Source organism: Manacus vitellinus, unplaced genomic scaffold (assembly GCF_001715985.3).
Source record: "Manacus vitellinus isolate BGI_N305 unplaced genomic scaffold, ASM171598v3 scaffold_2_pilon, whole genome shotgun sequence".
In the NCBI taxonomy this organism is placed as follows: Eukaryota; Metazoa; Chordata; class Aves; order Passeriformes; family Pipridae; genus Manacus; species Manacus vitellinus.
This window is the reverse complement of record NW_021940208.1, coordinates 3,138,422-3,155,696: the sequence shown is the minus strand read 5'-3', so window position 1 is coordinate 3,155,696 and position 17,275 is coordinate 3,138,422. Positions and strand designations below refer to the sequence as shown.

Below are 17,275 nucleotides of genomic sequence, written 5' to 3'. Positions count from 1 at the left end.
TTTGACTTGTGCATTTTTCATAGATATACTCTGTTTTTCAGTGAACCAAGAGCTTTTGTATCTATAAATTTCCTTTGCTAGTTAGCCGTATCTAGAGAGCTGATTTACCTGAGATAATACAATACAAGCAACATGTTTGTTAAGCATAGCAGAATAATATAACAGGAATGAAAATCTGACAATTTCCAAAGCATACAATTGTGTCCCATAACAGCTGTAATTGTTTTCATTTCTTCTTCATGTAGGTTGCTTTTGTCTAATACTTATTTCTATTTTAGAATTTTGGGGTTTTTTTCAAGTGTCTGTTATTTCAATCCCATTTTTTCTTGGCAATTGTTTTCAGTGAGCATGTATTTTTCACAAATACATTATGGTCCCTCCTCCAGTATATTCTAAGCAAATTTGAACAAGCTAAACACTATTTTTCCTGAAGGTTTAAAAAATCCTATTAAAAAATCACTTTGGCAAAAAGAGTTCTGTCTTCATTTATGGGAGACTGGTTTTCAGTGACAACACTATCATCTGCTAAACACTAAAAACTTGTAGGGTTGACTTCTACTGACTCTAGTGTCCCCATTAAAATGATAGCATTTAACAACAATCATTATGCTATAGCATCTGAAATACCCTGTTCCTCAGAACAAGGAAATAAAGATATTTAATTTACAAATACAGTTTTGGAAAACTGTTACCTTTTTAATTATGCCCAAGTAGGTAATCAATGCCTCAAAGTTAATCTAAGACTGAGGAAACAACTGGATCATCTACCTTGAACTCCTGCCTAATATAGGCTATAGGACCTACTTAAGTCATCTCAGGAGAAAAATATCACATAATTCCACAACGTCTCTTCATTATATAGAGCAATTACTGCAAAAAGGAGACAAAAGCCAGGACAGGCTTGCAGTTTCCCCCCTTCTTACAGGAATTGAGCACACATCTGTCTTCTTGCACTCCCTGAGAACACTTTTTCAAAAAAAAAATGTAGCTTTAATGCCTTCCTTAATGTCTTCTAGTCTTCATAAAGGATGGTAGTAAAGGATGGTATGTTGTTTTGGAGCATTTGGTTTGTCTTGCTGATCCCTTAAAAATATGCCACATACACAGCTATGTGTCACACATATACACTAACATGGTTGAACCTGATCTTCACCACTAGCAATTTGCTGTGTTCCTTGTCCTTCCCAAAATGTCCTTTTTTGCCCTTGATCGGATCAGTTAGTGTTTGATAACCTTTCCTGAATTCATTAATATTTTCTCCTTCTTACTTATACTATGCTCTTTTTTTCCTTTTCTATCAGATCCCTTTCCTAAAACTTTCATCCGGTCCTGCTCCTTTGCCATTGCTGACCTATTTTGTTCAGTCTCAACCTGTCTAAATTCAACATCAAACCATCAGCTCCTGTTATCTCCTTCCAGATAGGATGGAGAACATTCTCTTGAAGGTTATTTCTCATGTAAGTGCCTGTTTTCTCTGACCAAATCACCTCCTAATTTCCCCCCCAAAAAATAAATTCATGAAGGTATCTGTGCCTCTCACTAAGAGAGTGTGTTTTCCAAGGTCACAATAACTCTCAAGGTGTCCCCTTAGAGACACTTCTGTTATCAGTATCTTTTTCAAGTAGAATTAAGCAAGACATTCCAAAAGTTTTACACATTAGCTCCCAAATCCTGTTACATTCCACATCCCAAATCCTGTTCTACTCTACAAGCTCTCATTTATGCACTGTAGGCCTTCACTACATCTTTGATTCCAACACTGGACTGAAAATTTGTGTTTGGCTCATAATAGCCAATAAGGTCCAGGACGTTTTTGCAGATTCATTGCTTTTGAGGTAGGAGTCCTTGATTTCATACAAAGGCTGTATTCTCTTTCTTGACACATGACTTCAGATTTGGCCACTGTAAAATACCTGTGTTTTACCCAGAACAGTATGACACCCCTTTTTCTCTGACCTACACAGACACCATAATAAATCACTCCATCCATTTACCCTTTTTAAACATCACCAGGGTGTTAGATCTGTTTCAATATGTTCAAATTTCTTCAATACTCAAAGATCACTTGAAAACTCAGTGTAACAGATGCAGATGCTGTTCAATTAACTCCTTTAGAAATCGGGTTGGAAAATCAAGGCCCTTGCTCATTCTCATAATTAAAGATAGTTTGGGGTTTTATTCGTATACAGTTACATTAGATTCTTAGTCCTTGCTATATTTATCTGATTTCCTTCCACCTAGTTAAACTAGAGCTGCAGCTTCAGGAAGATCATGGTAGTCCTCAGCCTGTTTTGATGGATATTTCTCTGCTATTGGGAGAGATGAGTAATGGCATTGTTTGGAGGTGGAAAATCAGGGGAGACATTGATTTTTAATGGCTTTTGTTGCTTTAGCTCAAAATTTATAGCCCGAAGCAGTTACATTTTCTTTTTACTGTAGGCCTACACACACACACACACACACACACATATACAATCTTAACTCACTCATTTCTCCCTAAAACACATTATAGTGAATACAGCTAAAAATGCCATATTCATTTTCTAAGCTTCCTCACAGAAAGGCATTCCTCCCAGTTGAATTATAACAATGATCTCTAGCTCTCTCATGAGAATGCTTAATATGAAATCTCTATGCATATTCATTATAATGTAAGTTGCATAGGTATAGCATTTCTTCTTGCTTAAAAAATCAATTAAGATTTCAATATTCAGTATTATAATTATGTGTTTATTGACAAAAACATGTAGAACTACCTCACTGTGTAATGTAGCCCTATTTCTGCTTTTGGAAATATAATAAAAGTATCTATTTGTCAAATATTTATTATCTTTCCTAAACAAATATCGAATGGACAAGTACTAAGTACACATATTTTAGCCTTCTTAAAAATTCAAGGGACATTATAAAAGTATAAAAATGCTATCTTATTTCCCATATTTCCTAAACTTCTGTAAATTTTGCAGTATTATTAAGGCCCTTGATACCAACGGAATAGGTACTTTTCACTGTGGACTTCAAAAAGGAGGCTGCTAGATTACAGATCCTAGGATATGCATGTTTTCATGCTAGTTTTACAGCTGGCCTGCTTTTCTGTGCTTTAAGTTTCCCCATCATGAAATATGACAAAAACACTAGGTACATTATCATACTTCTCCTCATCATCACTGTTACAGTTAAGAAAAAGATTTGCACTTTATTCAGCATTAGTAAGGATTAAAATTACAAGATCATAATTTATTTTAGTGGTTTCTGTTTTCTTCCCCCCTACATAAATGAATTCTCTTTAATAGCAATCTTTGTATTAAATTTTCACAGTGGCAATATGCTACCAGGAGCTCTCTTCTGTTTTGCAGGTGAGGTATAGAAAATGTGGAAAAAGTTAACTCTGCAAAATTAAAAAACACTCAAAAAATAAATTATTCATAGAATTCAGTCAGAATTCATATATCACATTAAGTTGCATAAGGTGACTTTCAAGCCATGCTTGAGTCTCACCAGCTAGGTAAAATTCTTAGGGTAAAGCAATAACTTGCAATATAAAACATGCATAAGCAGCATACAATTGCTTTTCATCTACTTATGACTTCAGAATACCTGGTGGTACCTTATCTATTTGACATTTAGTTGCAGTTTAAAGCATAGGGACAAATTTGAGAGGAAATTGTCTATATCATATAATTTCGAAGAACTTTTACATGCTACAAAGTGGGTCATTGCTCCTGTAAAACTACTTTGCAAAAAAGCATATCAGATAAATTCTCAGCCCTCCTAGGACAAGGAAAAGCTTTTCTTCCCTTCATAGAGTCAAAGATAAACTGGATGGTAGCTATAAGTGGAACACAAATGATCTTGTGACTGCTTCAAATACAAATGCATATGAACAGAAAATAATTGCAATGCTGCATCCAAAGAACAAATCAGAGATTTTTATTGTGATACTGTGTTAAGATGCACAGTAATGATAGTTGTGGAATTCAGTCTGTGTAATACAGCAAATTTTTTCCCCCCTTATTCCTCTTCATCTTTGTAGTGTCACTCCCTACTGAAATGGTATACTGATTCCTCAAGGCTGTGTGGCCCTAATTTATGCATTACACTTGATTTTAAATTATAACAAAAATGAAAAGCAATTTTCTGCAATGCAAAGCATTGCTTTTTCTAAGAGACAAATCTAGTACATCAGAGACAGCTTTTTAAAGTCCTGCCTTGAAAATGACCATCTTTGTTGCAAGGTGATTATTATCATCTCCAGAATGATTCATTTTCTACCAGTAAATTGAGGTTCATTTTTCTCATTTACTTAAATGTACATATTTTAAATCTACATATTATTTGTCAATGCCAGTTGCAAAACTAAGTGAAAACTGAGTCAGACCAGTGCTTTGTAGCTCATATTTTTTTCTGTACTACTTTTTCAGTCTTTATGCAAAAAGATTCCCACATACTTTCTTTGAAAAGAAGCATCTCAGACACACATATAACTACTTTTTAATGTATACATACCCTCCTATTGGTGTTTCTGAAGCTTCTGTTCAGAACTGGTATGTTTATTTGGAAGCCTCACTTGCAGCTCTGCTCATTAGTGACTAGTGTTGATTGATGTGGAGTATCGCAGAGTGGGACACCAGGTTTGCTTGGGTGGTACACTTAGACTGATTTCTACTGGCAGGCCTTTTCATAGAATCATAGGGTCACTAAGGTTGGAAAAGATCTCCAAGATCATCAGGTCCAACCTTTGACCAAATACCACCATGTCCACTAAACCATACCCCAAAATGCCATGTGCACTCCTTTTTGAACATGTCCAGGGATGGTGACTCCATGGGCCTGTTCCAGAAGGCTAATTTATGCCAGTTTGGAAAAGTCACACTGTGTGGAATATAACACCTATTTGTTTGCACTTCCTGAAAATTGGAATAAAATCCAAGCACTGAGAACACTGTTAAATCTGGATTAAGCTCCTGCAAAATTATTTCCAGGCAAAATTATTGTCTAACAGTGGCTGGAGGGAAAGGTCTGCTATCCTGCATCAGACTGAAGGACTGGGATACAGCTCCAAAGGTTGCCCTGTTTCATAGTACAAAGCTTTCTTCCCTTAGACCAACATTATCTACAGCACACTGAAGTATTCCTTTCAGAAACTGCAATATTCTGTAGGTTTGACTTCACCACCAAGGCAGCTTCAAAACCAGCCTGCAATAGATGCTCACTTTCCAAACACCAAATAGGAGTGAGATATAGCTTGTACTTCGTCAGCTAAAGATAATAGAGTAAATAAGCTGAAAGGCCACATCCTAAAGAGCTACATCTGGAGTAAAGGCAATTTTCATGTAAAGTCGTAAATAATACAAAAAAGCAGCAGAATTACTCCCTGCAAACTATCTGGTGAGAGCAAGTGAGTTAGGAAATGAGAGAAAAGTAATAAATGAGTGATATTACCTGAAAAATAAAATGTCAATATCATAATAATTTAAAAGAAACAGCAGCAGAACATTGCCTCAAGGTAGCTATGACTTGCATGAAGTAACTTTTCAAATAATAGGTAACTCAAGGTCTCAGTGATCTTGACAAAATTAAAGGGATAAAACATTTAAGTAGAGATTAACATGAATAATTCTTTTTCCTATACTCAGCTAGGTTTTAAACTCTTAAATAAATTATGTTTAACTTTTTAACTTTTCTTCATTTTTGATATGGAATACACATAATATTTTCCAGTTAATTTAATTTTGTTTCTAGCACTTTCAGAATGCTTTCTAGTGTCTTCTTTCTAGTATCTGTATTTTCTACTGATATGCTCTCCCTGAACAAATTCCCAGTGAGTTTTCAAGGCAGAGAATCTAAGTAACTTCAGGCCTGAGATTCAATATATTGGAGAATGAAATCTACTCCCTCGGGAACAAAATAGCTCAGTGTTTCAAGTGACTCTTATTAAATTTTAAAAAAAATGGCAAACAATCTCAAATTTTCTTTATCTGTTTGAGCATTCTTCAAAGCTTCAAATTATTTTGAAACCACTAAAATACCACAGTGAGCTTTCATAACAGAATATTCAGTTAATTAAAATTTCTCACTCAACTCTCATAATCTTCTGTGGACCTGAGGATTCATTGAAACAAATTGTGAACCCCTCATCTGAAGAAATATCCAGAAATTATTATATGAATTACTAAAATCAATGAATACATAGACAGGTAAATTTACATACACAGATGAATAAAAGCCTAATTAATCTGTAGTAATACAAATATTCTTTGTCTTGGAAAGCTTGAATCATCAAGCGTAAATCCAAACTATGTATTTTTTTTTACTCTGAATTATAAAGCTAACACACATGCATGGGAGGGGACAGCCTTCACTGTAATAATGCCCTCAGAGGAATTTAAATAGCATTTTTCCAAATAAATACACTATTCTGATTTAACTGAGCTAGCATCCATGAGGTGTTTTTCAGACACTTAGATTTAAAAGAAGGATTCTAAGAAAACAATATGAAAATATTCATTTCTTTGAACCCTTCCCAGAGGGACCTAAATATATGGTGTTATTTCAGTTTCTTTTTCTAATCACAGTGTAGCAGTTAATTTTTTTTGCCTATTCACTTGCAGCTTTTCCTCTCTATTGTCTTCATTTTCACAGTTTTGCAGATTTCTAGTCATGATTATTGAGATCAGAAGTGGTGCAACTTCACAGCTGGGAAAAAGGATGCACACTCTGCAGAGCTGTAGCAATGATGAAATATAGGGCAAATCTTTCTCCTAAACAAAGGTTCAAGGGAAAACCACATGCTTTCTTAGCATTTGCCCTGGATAAATCAAATTCTTCTGGCAGCGTGTATTCTGAAGCAGTCCAGACCACCCCTATCTGTACATCAGACTAGTCCTCCTACCCCGTCCCTCTTTTTGGGATAGTATCAATGCTGCAGCTGTGGGCAGCTCACTTGTTCTGCTTCACCTTGTTCCTTAGCAATATAACTATTAACAGCAATAACAATACATAAAAATATCTTGTTCGCATCTCTAAGAGAGAGATCATATTTAATAGCTGTTCCATCACTGCACTTGGTCTTCAGTAAGACAGTTACATGGGTTTATTGAATTTCCAGTCCCAGACACTGAATGTGGAGAATGACAGCTAAGAACACCAGGCAGGAGCTTCTGTGCCTCAAAAGGCACAGCCCTCTATCTCCCAGCTCTTCTGTCTTTCCACGCATACTCCGGACTGGCACGTTTCGTACCTCTACCACGCACAGGTGGAACAGGGCCCCACAAGAAATGCACAGCTCTACAACCAGGAATAGTTTCAGCATAATGACTCTCTGACAGAATAAGAACAAAGAACAAAATTTTCCAGTGATTAGTTATATTTTGGGTACCAAATTAGGGCTGCTCTGAGGAGAAAGTCACATGATTTGGGTGAGCAATATTTAAAAAAATCAGACTGTTCCAAGGAATTTTAATTTAGGTCATGGAACTAAAGCAAACAAATTCTGTAGTTGTTTTGGAAAATGTTGACCTGGCATTTCAGTATTCCATTAGCAGGACTGCACACCAGGCTCCTTCAGTTCCTTTCATCAGCTCACTCCTGCACAACCTTAGGTCAAAGCAAAATCTGGTAAGATACAACAGATGAAAGGAGACAGACCTTGCTTCAGCCACTGCATTCAGAGGCAACTGCCCTTTCCAGCACTTACAAACCTCTCTGAAGGTAAAAAACAGCCATTGACACAACTGCCCGTCAGTCTGAACTCTAAACTGTGATTGGAATTAGAACACAGAAGAGAATTTCCTTCACACTGATTGCATCCACTACACCTTTATTTTCAAGGATCTTTCTTAATTTATTTTTTTCATTTTATAGAATTTTGTGTTATATATACACACAGAGAAATACACTACAGAGACTCTATATGGATACTCAAGAAATCAGTATTCCAAATTGTCTGCACAGCAATGAAAAATATGAGATTCTCATTTTCTGCTTGTTGATAACTCAGTTCCATACCTAGATACTTCTGTCTCTTCCTGTAGGTATCTTCTGCGAAAAAAATCCCGTGGGTGAGCTTTATAGCAATAGACACGTATAGGTCAGTATTCTACTATGAATCTGGTATAAACTAGTCAATAAGAAGGATTCTGCCTTTAAATTATAATCTATTTCAATCTGAGGTTGCAAGAAAAACTACCATTTAGGAAGCAGGCAAATGTAATAAGGGCACACAGAAAGCTTTCAACTGTGAAGAAATCATTTACAGTTCTGCAAAAATAAACACTCAGAGAGCAACATTGCATTTGGAGGAGCTTGGCAGGTACCTGAGGGACGCTCACTTAGACATTTACTTTCTCCTGCTGGAAGATGTCAGACCACTCCACTGGGGCTGTTGATGGTTGAGTATTGATTTGTGCACTCTGGGTTCTCATAAGCCATGTGTCTACAGCACACACTTTTAAACTTCGAAAATACTTTTTCCTAGTGGCCATTTCTTGACCACTCCCTTCCACTTTGTTACTTCTGAAACACTTAAAGGAAGGCTTTCCCAGCACTGCAGTGTCCTACAGTCTCATTCCTGAGAGGTCAAAGCATAATGATTTATGAGCAACTGCTGTCTAACACCTTAAAAAGAGGTAGAACAAAGATACACTACTGACTAATAGCGAAAACCTTATTTCCCACATATATCAGCAAAAGGTGATCTTGGTTGATGAGAAGATGGCCATGACCTGGCATGAATGTTACCAGACTGCATCAACAGCAGGGTGATGAGCAGGTCGAGGGAGTTGATTCTCCCCCTCTTTACTCTGCTCTCGTGAGACACCACCTGGAGTGCTGCATTCAGCTCTGGGGGCCCCAGTGTAAGGATGTGAACCTACTGAGTGCAGAGGAGACCATGACAATGATCAGAGGGCTGAGCATCCTCGAGTTGTTTAGCCTGGAGAAGAGATGGTTCCACAGGGACCTTATTGAAGCCTTTCAATACTCAAAGGGGGCTTATAAGAAATATAGGGACAGACTGCTTTTTAGCAGGGCCTGTACCTGTTGGACAAGGGATAACTGTTTTAAATTAAAAGAGGGTAGATTTAGGCTAGGTCTAAAGAAGAAATTTTTTACAATGTGGGTAGTAAAATACTTGAGCATGTTGGTCAGAGAAGTCGTGGATTCCTCATCCCCGGAACCATTTAAGTCAATGTTGGACAGGGCTCTGAGCAACCTGATCTACTGGAACGTGTCCCTGCTCATTGTAGGAGGCTTGGACTAGATCACCTTTAAAGGTCACTTTCAACACAAACCATTCTATGATTCTATGATCTCTACTAAAACAAGATGTATAGTTAAGTATTAAAAAATAAGACATCGAGTCAAATTAAATCCTTGAGTCATTGAATACAATCTAATTCTCACTGCTCTTCATTGTTCAGTGGAATGCACCTGTTTATATTTTTGCAAACTTTTACATTTGCACAAAGGAGATTAGTGATGAAAACAGTTTCTTTGGTTTACAAGTATCTAAAGTAAACAAAAACTGAGGTTTGGAATAAATTCTTTACTGAAATGTGCAAGAATTTACTTTTTTTTCTGTTTCCTCAGAAGTTTTAAATTTTAAAAGTTTACTTATGATTAGTTATAGCCTTTTTAGTTGAGATTTGAATAGGTCCTTCTATTTGGTGAAATGTGAACTTACCCTTTAGAGACCTATTATCTTGAACCAGAAAAATTAAATCTTTTCATGGTGCTTGATGTCACTGAACTATCAAGTCAAAGGAAAGAAGAGACAGAGTAGATTTTGAGTCTCTCCACTGAACAGAGCATGTGGTGGATAGAGAATTAAATTTATCAGGGTTATCACAGCACATTCCAAGATGATAAATCATCACTGAGAATTTACTCTTTTGGAATATGATTCTATGAATGTATTTAACCTGGTTTTCTAAGGAAAAAATTACACTATGTGAGCATCCATGTCTGTCTCTCCCTCAACTGTAGTGAGACCAATAACAATTGCAACCAATCTGAAAAACTGAAAAAGTGAACAGGAAACAAAACAACAAATTCCTGAACACTTTGTAAAATGACGTGGTTCATTAAAAAATGGGAACATTCTGCCGTGTAATCTAAATTGTTATCACAAGCCAGAAAATCCACAGGAGTATAAAAGAAAAAGAAGTAGAGACATTTGCTGCATGTCTCAACCTTGGGAAAATTCTCAGTTAGAGCTGGACCTGTTCAAATACCAAGGTCATTCAACCTCATGATGTAAATGCTCTGGGAACTAGATGTCTTTAATTCCAGTGTTGATAGAATTTAATTTTTCTAAGCATTCTATTCCACGAAAAATAATATAATTTTCCTTTTATACAGCTACCGAATAAAAAATATGTGCTGAACATGAAAACAGCCTTACTAATCATAACTGCGCTCTTTTTTCCTAACATCGAAAGAGTAGGCGAGGTTAGATGAGCAAAAAAGCACTGAGATTTGAACTCAGATGTTGAACTTGGCATAAATCCAATACGAATCGTTAAGTGATCCACTGTCTCCTTGTCATCAAGGTAACTATTTATATTGACTGATATTCCATCAACCTCTATTAAAATCCTCTCTTCAGCATATGTCTCCAAGCATGGTACTGTATGAAGGAGTCAATCAATTAAAACTTTCCTCCAGCTCAGGGATGTTAGGCTAGCCTTTGTACCAGAGTCTACTTGATTATCTCTTACACTGACCACTGATTTACAAATGCAGATAGGTCTCTTGATAGCACTAGATAAGTTTTTCAAGTCCTGCAGTAATGGAAGACTAACATGACTGCACTAATATGAATCGTCTTATGTAGAGTTTCCTTTTTAAAATGTCTTTAATATTCAAGCTAGAGCAAATTGCTTATTTTAAAGAAATTTTTCTAATTGTGCATTTAGACATTGGAAGTTTTTACTAATCATGAAGTTTTAGTCTACACCTGGACACCTGGATCTGCATTTTATGCCTGTAAGTTAGCAAAGAATCTCACACACATTTTTTTCTTTGGTCTTTTTAATTTGTCTTAACTATGAACTGTTATTCAAGTATGTTCTTATGAGAGCTCTGAGAATTGCTTATTTAACAGTGGTCCCTGTGGGTACAGGGATTGGTGAAGGTACCTGAGAAGTGGCTAGCACAACTGTAGAAGAGGATAAGAGCATTCACTACAAGGAGGGCTGGCAGAGGTATACTTACAACTTCTTTAACACCTGGAACAGCACTGATCATAGATTTAAGGTAGATCTGCCTCAAATTCATTGTCTATCTGAGCTCTCCCTGAAGCCTTTTAACTGTAAACTGGGACACAACATTTTAAATAAAAACAGCTGAACAACATTATTTCAAAGAGCAAAAATTAAAAAAAAAAAAAAGCTTTCCTCACAAGCCCACTGTATCCTTGAAGTCATTTATTGGTATACCAGCTGGATCTCAGCAAGCTCTGCACTATCCTTTTCCCCAGAACATTAGCAGAGTTTGCTCTTGGCATTTTTGGGACTCTGCTAATCTGCTCCTCAGCTCCACATGGGACACTTTCTGCCAACATGCACACAGTGGTCTTATTTTTCCCTAAGGGATGGAGACATTTCTTCACTCTGAGGCAAGGTTCATATCAAAGGCAGTAACTCTCTTCAGCAGATCCCACGAATTCATGTCACCTATGGATGAAGGTGATCTCCTACAATTAAATTAATGGTGTCTATAGAGACTGTGAAGTGTTTTGAATTCATGAATTCTTTACCACCTCCCCTTTCATTATGTTATTAAAAAAAGCAGGTAAGAGTGCAAAAGCCTTAATATACCCTCAAACAATTTGACCATTTCAAAATGTGGATAAACAGTCAGGAAGAAAATATTTGGTATGTTTGGAGATGCAGAATCCTGTAACTTGAAGAGCTAGAGTAAAATATAAAGTTTATTACCAACTGTTTGGTATGAGCAAACTACATTTTTCTCTCTCAACAGCAGCAACCTTAATACATTTTTCAGCTTTGCCATTAAATACAGAGAGAAGATTCTCATCCAATTTCTAAAAGCAGTTTTGTGGAAGAAAATGGGCAATCAACATCTAAAATGTCTTTTTTTCTGAAAACGTTTTTAGTCTGACATAAATGACAGCTATTTAAAGGCAATCACTTGTGTTTTATATCTCACACAAAAACCAGCAGACACAGTATTCTGCCTTTGAGACAAAACACTAATACATGTGACAGAACATTTCGAGCAGTAATAATCAGAAGCCACAGATCCAGCAGCATCCAGAAAACAACTGAAATATTTTCCATTAAGATCTGTATCTCTTTTTGCTATCCTTGTTCAGTCTTTAACTGATATTATGTTGCATTATGACCAACTAATTATCTGCATCTGACAGGTACAGGAGATGTAAATCACATTCATTCTGCAATAGGTACACTGATAACTTACACATCTGTTAAAAATAAAGTGGTTTCAAAATATCACCCAGGAGGCATGTGTTCTGTTCAGTGACCTTTGGAAACTCTAGTCCAATGAATAACTAGTGATGCGCGAGTAAGTTGAGAGGCGGTAGATAAAAAGTGCCTATAACCTTATATGTTATCTGTTATGAGGATGGCTATGACAAAAAGATATAATGCTCTTTCATAATTTGCCCGAGAGAGCAAAATCAATGAGAACATAAACTTGCATCCCTTTAAGTTGAATGGTTATGGAATTCATTATCCTGGACAATTAAAAATATAACATGCAGAAGAAATGCAATGGATTATATAATATAAGTATCTAATTTAATGGTAATTTGCTACCTTACAGGCATTTGTTCATATGGTGTCAGTCACATCTTGATAAATCTGGCCTTTCATTCAATCATTTTATGTAAAAAGGGGCTGAACTGTGCTTCAAGATGGAAAAACTTCATATTACCAGGATGTTGGTAGAATACTGAAGGAATTCAGTGATGACATTCTTGCATCCATTAAAAATCTTTGTAAGCACTACGGCACATGACAAAGCTCAGACTTTCTCTCTCACCCCATACACAGCCCATTTGGTCTTGATCTGGTGTCAAACAAAGTCCGCAGTGTAAAGACAGTAGCTATGTAACCAAAACGCAAGGAAAAAACACCACATCCAGGAAGATATTATGCAGCACAAATTTTAAATATCTTTTTTGGTGCTACTTTTAAACCACACTACAAAGAGAGCCTTCAGTGCAAGCCCTGATTATAGCTCAGGTAATTCAGCCTTTGAGAAAACACATCCTTTACATACAGATATGGTCTATAGCTTTTATGTAGCCACTTAAACATTAAAAACCCTTTTGAAATTTTTGTTTTATAGTATTACACTACGTGTCCTCTATTATGCACATGTGCAAGGAAAACTAAGACCTTTAAAGGGAAAAGATGCCACAATTCCAATTGACAAGCTAAAAAGGGAGTTACCAAGTCCTGCAGGCTCTTCACAATAATCAAATGCCTAGTTGAGCACTGACAGAGTTATGAGGAAGAAAAGCATTTTGAATACTGTCTGCAAGTATCTACACCTCAAAGATCTCAATATCATGAAAGGAATATCCTGTCGTATCACTTGCATTTTTATAGTTTATAATAAACAGTGGCCACCTTTATTCAAAATGTTATTCTTAATCACATTGAATTTCATAATTGCATTATTTTTATTACAGTGTTCTCCTGTAAGAGAGCATAAATTATACTTACCCTCTCCAAAGTAATTTCTTCAAATTCATATTCAATTTCTGTTCCATTGACCTAAACAAAATAAAATCAGAAAATTCCTTAAATGCACATGGAAGGTAACTTCATAGTCATGCTGTACAGCTCTTCCAGTATCATCAGTTTACTGAAGCATATTTTTCAACATAGAGGTGAGGATTTCTGAATTGTAGACTACTTAGTTCCCTTTGTCTTGAATGGCATGTAATCAAGCCTATAAACTTGAAAACAGTAAAAGTTCAGTATGTAACGAATATGTAAGTTCCATATGTAATGCGATTGATATTTGACATAATGTGTTTGTGGACTTTGTGCAAATATTTAAATAGTTTCCAAGGTAATAGTTTCATGTCAAAATAGAAGACCTGTTTCTAAAAATTTTTCTCACAAATGGAAGAAAGATTATTCATGCGTTGTCTTATGAGCTGCAATTTACACTGCAATACAAAAACAGACCTGAAACTCATAGTATTTATGTAAAAATCACTTACTGATACATAGACTGAAATAGATCTTGTTTACTATATTAACCTAGGGCAAGAACATGACAGAGGACCTTTGAAATAGACAGCCAAATAGCAAAAAGGCATAGAATGTTAATGTAATTCTTATGCTGAGTCTCAGTGTCAAAATAAATTAAGCTACAAAATGTAGAGTACCAAAATGGATTGCACTGGACAAGAAATCTATCAGCTGAAGACATGACACTGATTTAAGCAGTATTCAGAAACCTTGTTCCAGTCTGATATGGATTTTTTTTGTTCCTCTAGGCATGTCACTTAACATCCCCTACTTTTATCGTTTCTTAAATGGGTAGAGTACCGCATCTGAGAAAGCCACAAAGGCTGACTACATTGTAAGTAAACTGCAGAGCAATGAAAATACTTCTCTCATTAAAATCTTAGAAGAATTTCAAAGCATCACTTAGCTACAACCAGTCAGCATTTTTTTGACTTGGCCAAAAAGTATTGATTAACTAAAAGAAAAATAAGAATCATGACGCTTTAGTTTTTGTGATGATAGGCTATGTCCTGGAAAATAGTTTTGCTTTAGTGCTCTACTTAATGAAAAAAATATTTTGTGAGATCTAAACTGAAGCAAAGCATTAGGATTGACATGATCTTCAAGGAATAGATTTGTTATTTCTCAGAACAAGAACATTTATTACGCCTCCCCACTCCCAACTGCTAATTTTCTATATTAGATTTCTAACTGTAATTAGAAAACGCTGTACATAAATCATTCTTTATCTAGTCAAGCACCTTTCAAATGTAATTAGGTACTTCTCTTATTAATATTATAACAAGGTACATGCATCTACCAAACAAAAGCTTTCTATAAAATCCACCAACTATTTAATTTGTCTGCATTTCAAGATCTTATAAACCATGAAATCAGTAACAGAAACACAGTCCCCAGAACCTGTATTAAAAAGGAAAGAGAGAGAAAAGTCCAAACAAACAACCCATGCTTAACATTGAAATGAAAAGACAGCATCAATGAATAAAATATTTAATATGTGCATAAAATTTGTATTTTTTACTTATTATGATCTGGTGATCACATCACACTACATTAAAATCAGAGATGAAAAAAATTTACTATAGGATGTGTTTCCTGTTCTATGTTATCACTCTATTGCTTTCTGCACTGAGTCTTTTATTATTATAGACAACTGACTAGGTACGAACGAACAGCTTTATAGCTATTCCATTTTTCATCCTTTCTTGTCTAATGATAATGAAATCAAAGCCATCTATATGTCTCTGTTTTCATAAAATTCTCTTTCATCTTAGTTGGTGGATAGCTCTGATCTATGTCTTCAATTCCTCAATCTTGCTCTATAAAGCTGTCTTTGCTTCACTGCTTATAATCGCTTTTCCTTTGCATTAAAAACTCGTTAGTGCAGCAAAATGGGAAAAAGAGGGATATGAGAAGAGAGCAACCTCTGTATAAAGATGAAAGGACAAAACACAAGCTGAATACTCAATTTGTATTTACGCACAAACAATGTATTGCTTATGATCATCTGAGGGGTTTCTATTATCATCCATAGTTGCAATTCTGAAAATGCTTTCAATTCAAATCGTGATTAATCACAGCAGAGTTCCATTATCAGATTCCACAGCATCAAGAGTGATATGAATTAAAAAGCTGATCTTGATCCAGCTCCTTTTGTTTAAACATATATATCTGCATACACAGTCCACTGCTCTGTTTGCCTTGCTGGTTGTTCAGCAGACCAATGCAGTTATTTCGTAAAGGATCTAATAAAATACTGCACCTACCTGAAGCAGGTGCTGTATATAGTACCATTCATTGCTAGCACCATTTTGTTTCATATTCAGACTCTCTGGCTGCACCTACACTGCTAAATTATAGTCAGTTTTCAGCCAATTCTCAGTGCTTAAGGCTGTTTCTGTCTGGAGCCTGCTGGAAGCAAATAGCCAAGAAGTGAGCCAACAGTCAAGCAGGAAGAGAATCATGGCTCCAGCCCTGGAACTTGCTTGACTGTCCTCTCATTTAGCAGCATATGGACATACCCTCTGTTTTTGTACATTTTAATTTGACAGTCTCTGGCCTGTCAAAGCAACTAAACAAGCTCTCTGAATCTGCAACTTACATTTCTTGCAAGTAGTGGGAACCTGTCCTTCTGTCTCTCTTATATGAGTTTTCTTAATCCTGCTTTTATATGAGATTACAGTAAGAACATACAGCAATATTTACTATAGCCTGCATGATTTTAGATACCTATGAAAAATTCCAAACAATTTCATAGAGTTTTCTCTTCTACACAGTCAAAGAAATCATCAGCATTTCCCATATGTTCGGGAAAATTCTTTCTCATCTTTCAGGAGTGCAAGTTCAACATGACAGATATCTTTAATCTCAAGTAACTTTTTGTATTTATAATTCTGAAATGTGAGGTAGTCATCTAACACTTTATACTCAGGTGAGAAAAAACCAGGCACATGGAGGTCTTAATTCATTTCATCCTACACTAGAAATCTCAGGTAGGTGAGATGAATTGTGCCTTGAGGTTTCCTTTCACTATGTACAAACAGAGTCTAAAAATGACATGTAAAGTTTGGTGAGCACTTGCCTTAAATCTGTTTTCTCTGCATTTCTCCTGGCTATAGACTGTAACAAATTTCTGCTTAAGGGATGCTGTATGTCTTTTATAATTATACAGCAGTGAAAGATCAGATCTCCAGTTAAGCAGCTTTCCTGATTGCTTTTTTGGGCTTGTCTGGACCCGTAACTGGCAGCTCATGCATGACATGATATTCAGCACCTGCTCCCACATGCCCAACAGTTAGGATATCCACCAGGAACAATTCAGTCTTTTCCCTTTCCCAAAAGCTCAAAGTCAAGATACATTGCTTGTGGTTTCCCTCTCTGATTTGGGACACTGATGTCCACTCTTCTGAGAAAGAGTGCTTAACACCACCTGTGACAGTAATGGGCCCACAGGACTCCAGCAAGAGTGGGTAAGAGGTGCACTAGATGAGGTCCGTGGAAGGACACCATCAACTGCACCC

At 36.1% G+C, this 17,275-nt stretch overlaps 1 protein-coding gene across 8 annotated transcripts in view; it reads right to left on the bottom strand.

The window, feature by feature from the left end:
• The window catches only part of DLG2 (discs large MAGUK scaffold protein 2), a 999,038-nt gene that overhangs the window by 363,228 nt on the left and 618,535 nt on the right, over nucleotides 1-17,275 (bottom strand). For all 8 annotated transcript variants that reach the window (XM_018071067.2, XM_025894987.2, XM_018071060.1 and 5 more), the window contains one exon: nucleotides 13,719-13,769. In XM_018071067.2, coding sequence (XP_017926556.1) covers nucleotides 13,719-13,769 — 51 coding nt within the window. The remainder of the gene's footprint in view (nucleotides 1-13,718; nucleotides 13,770-17,275) is intronic.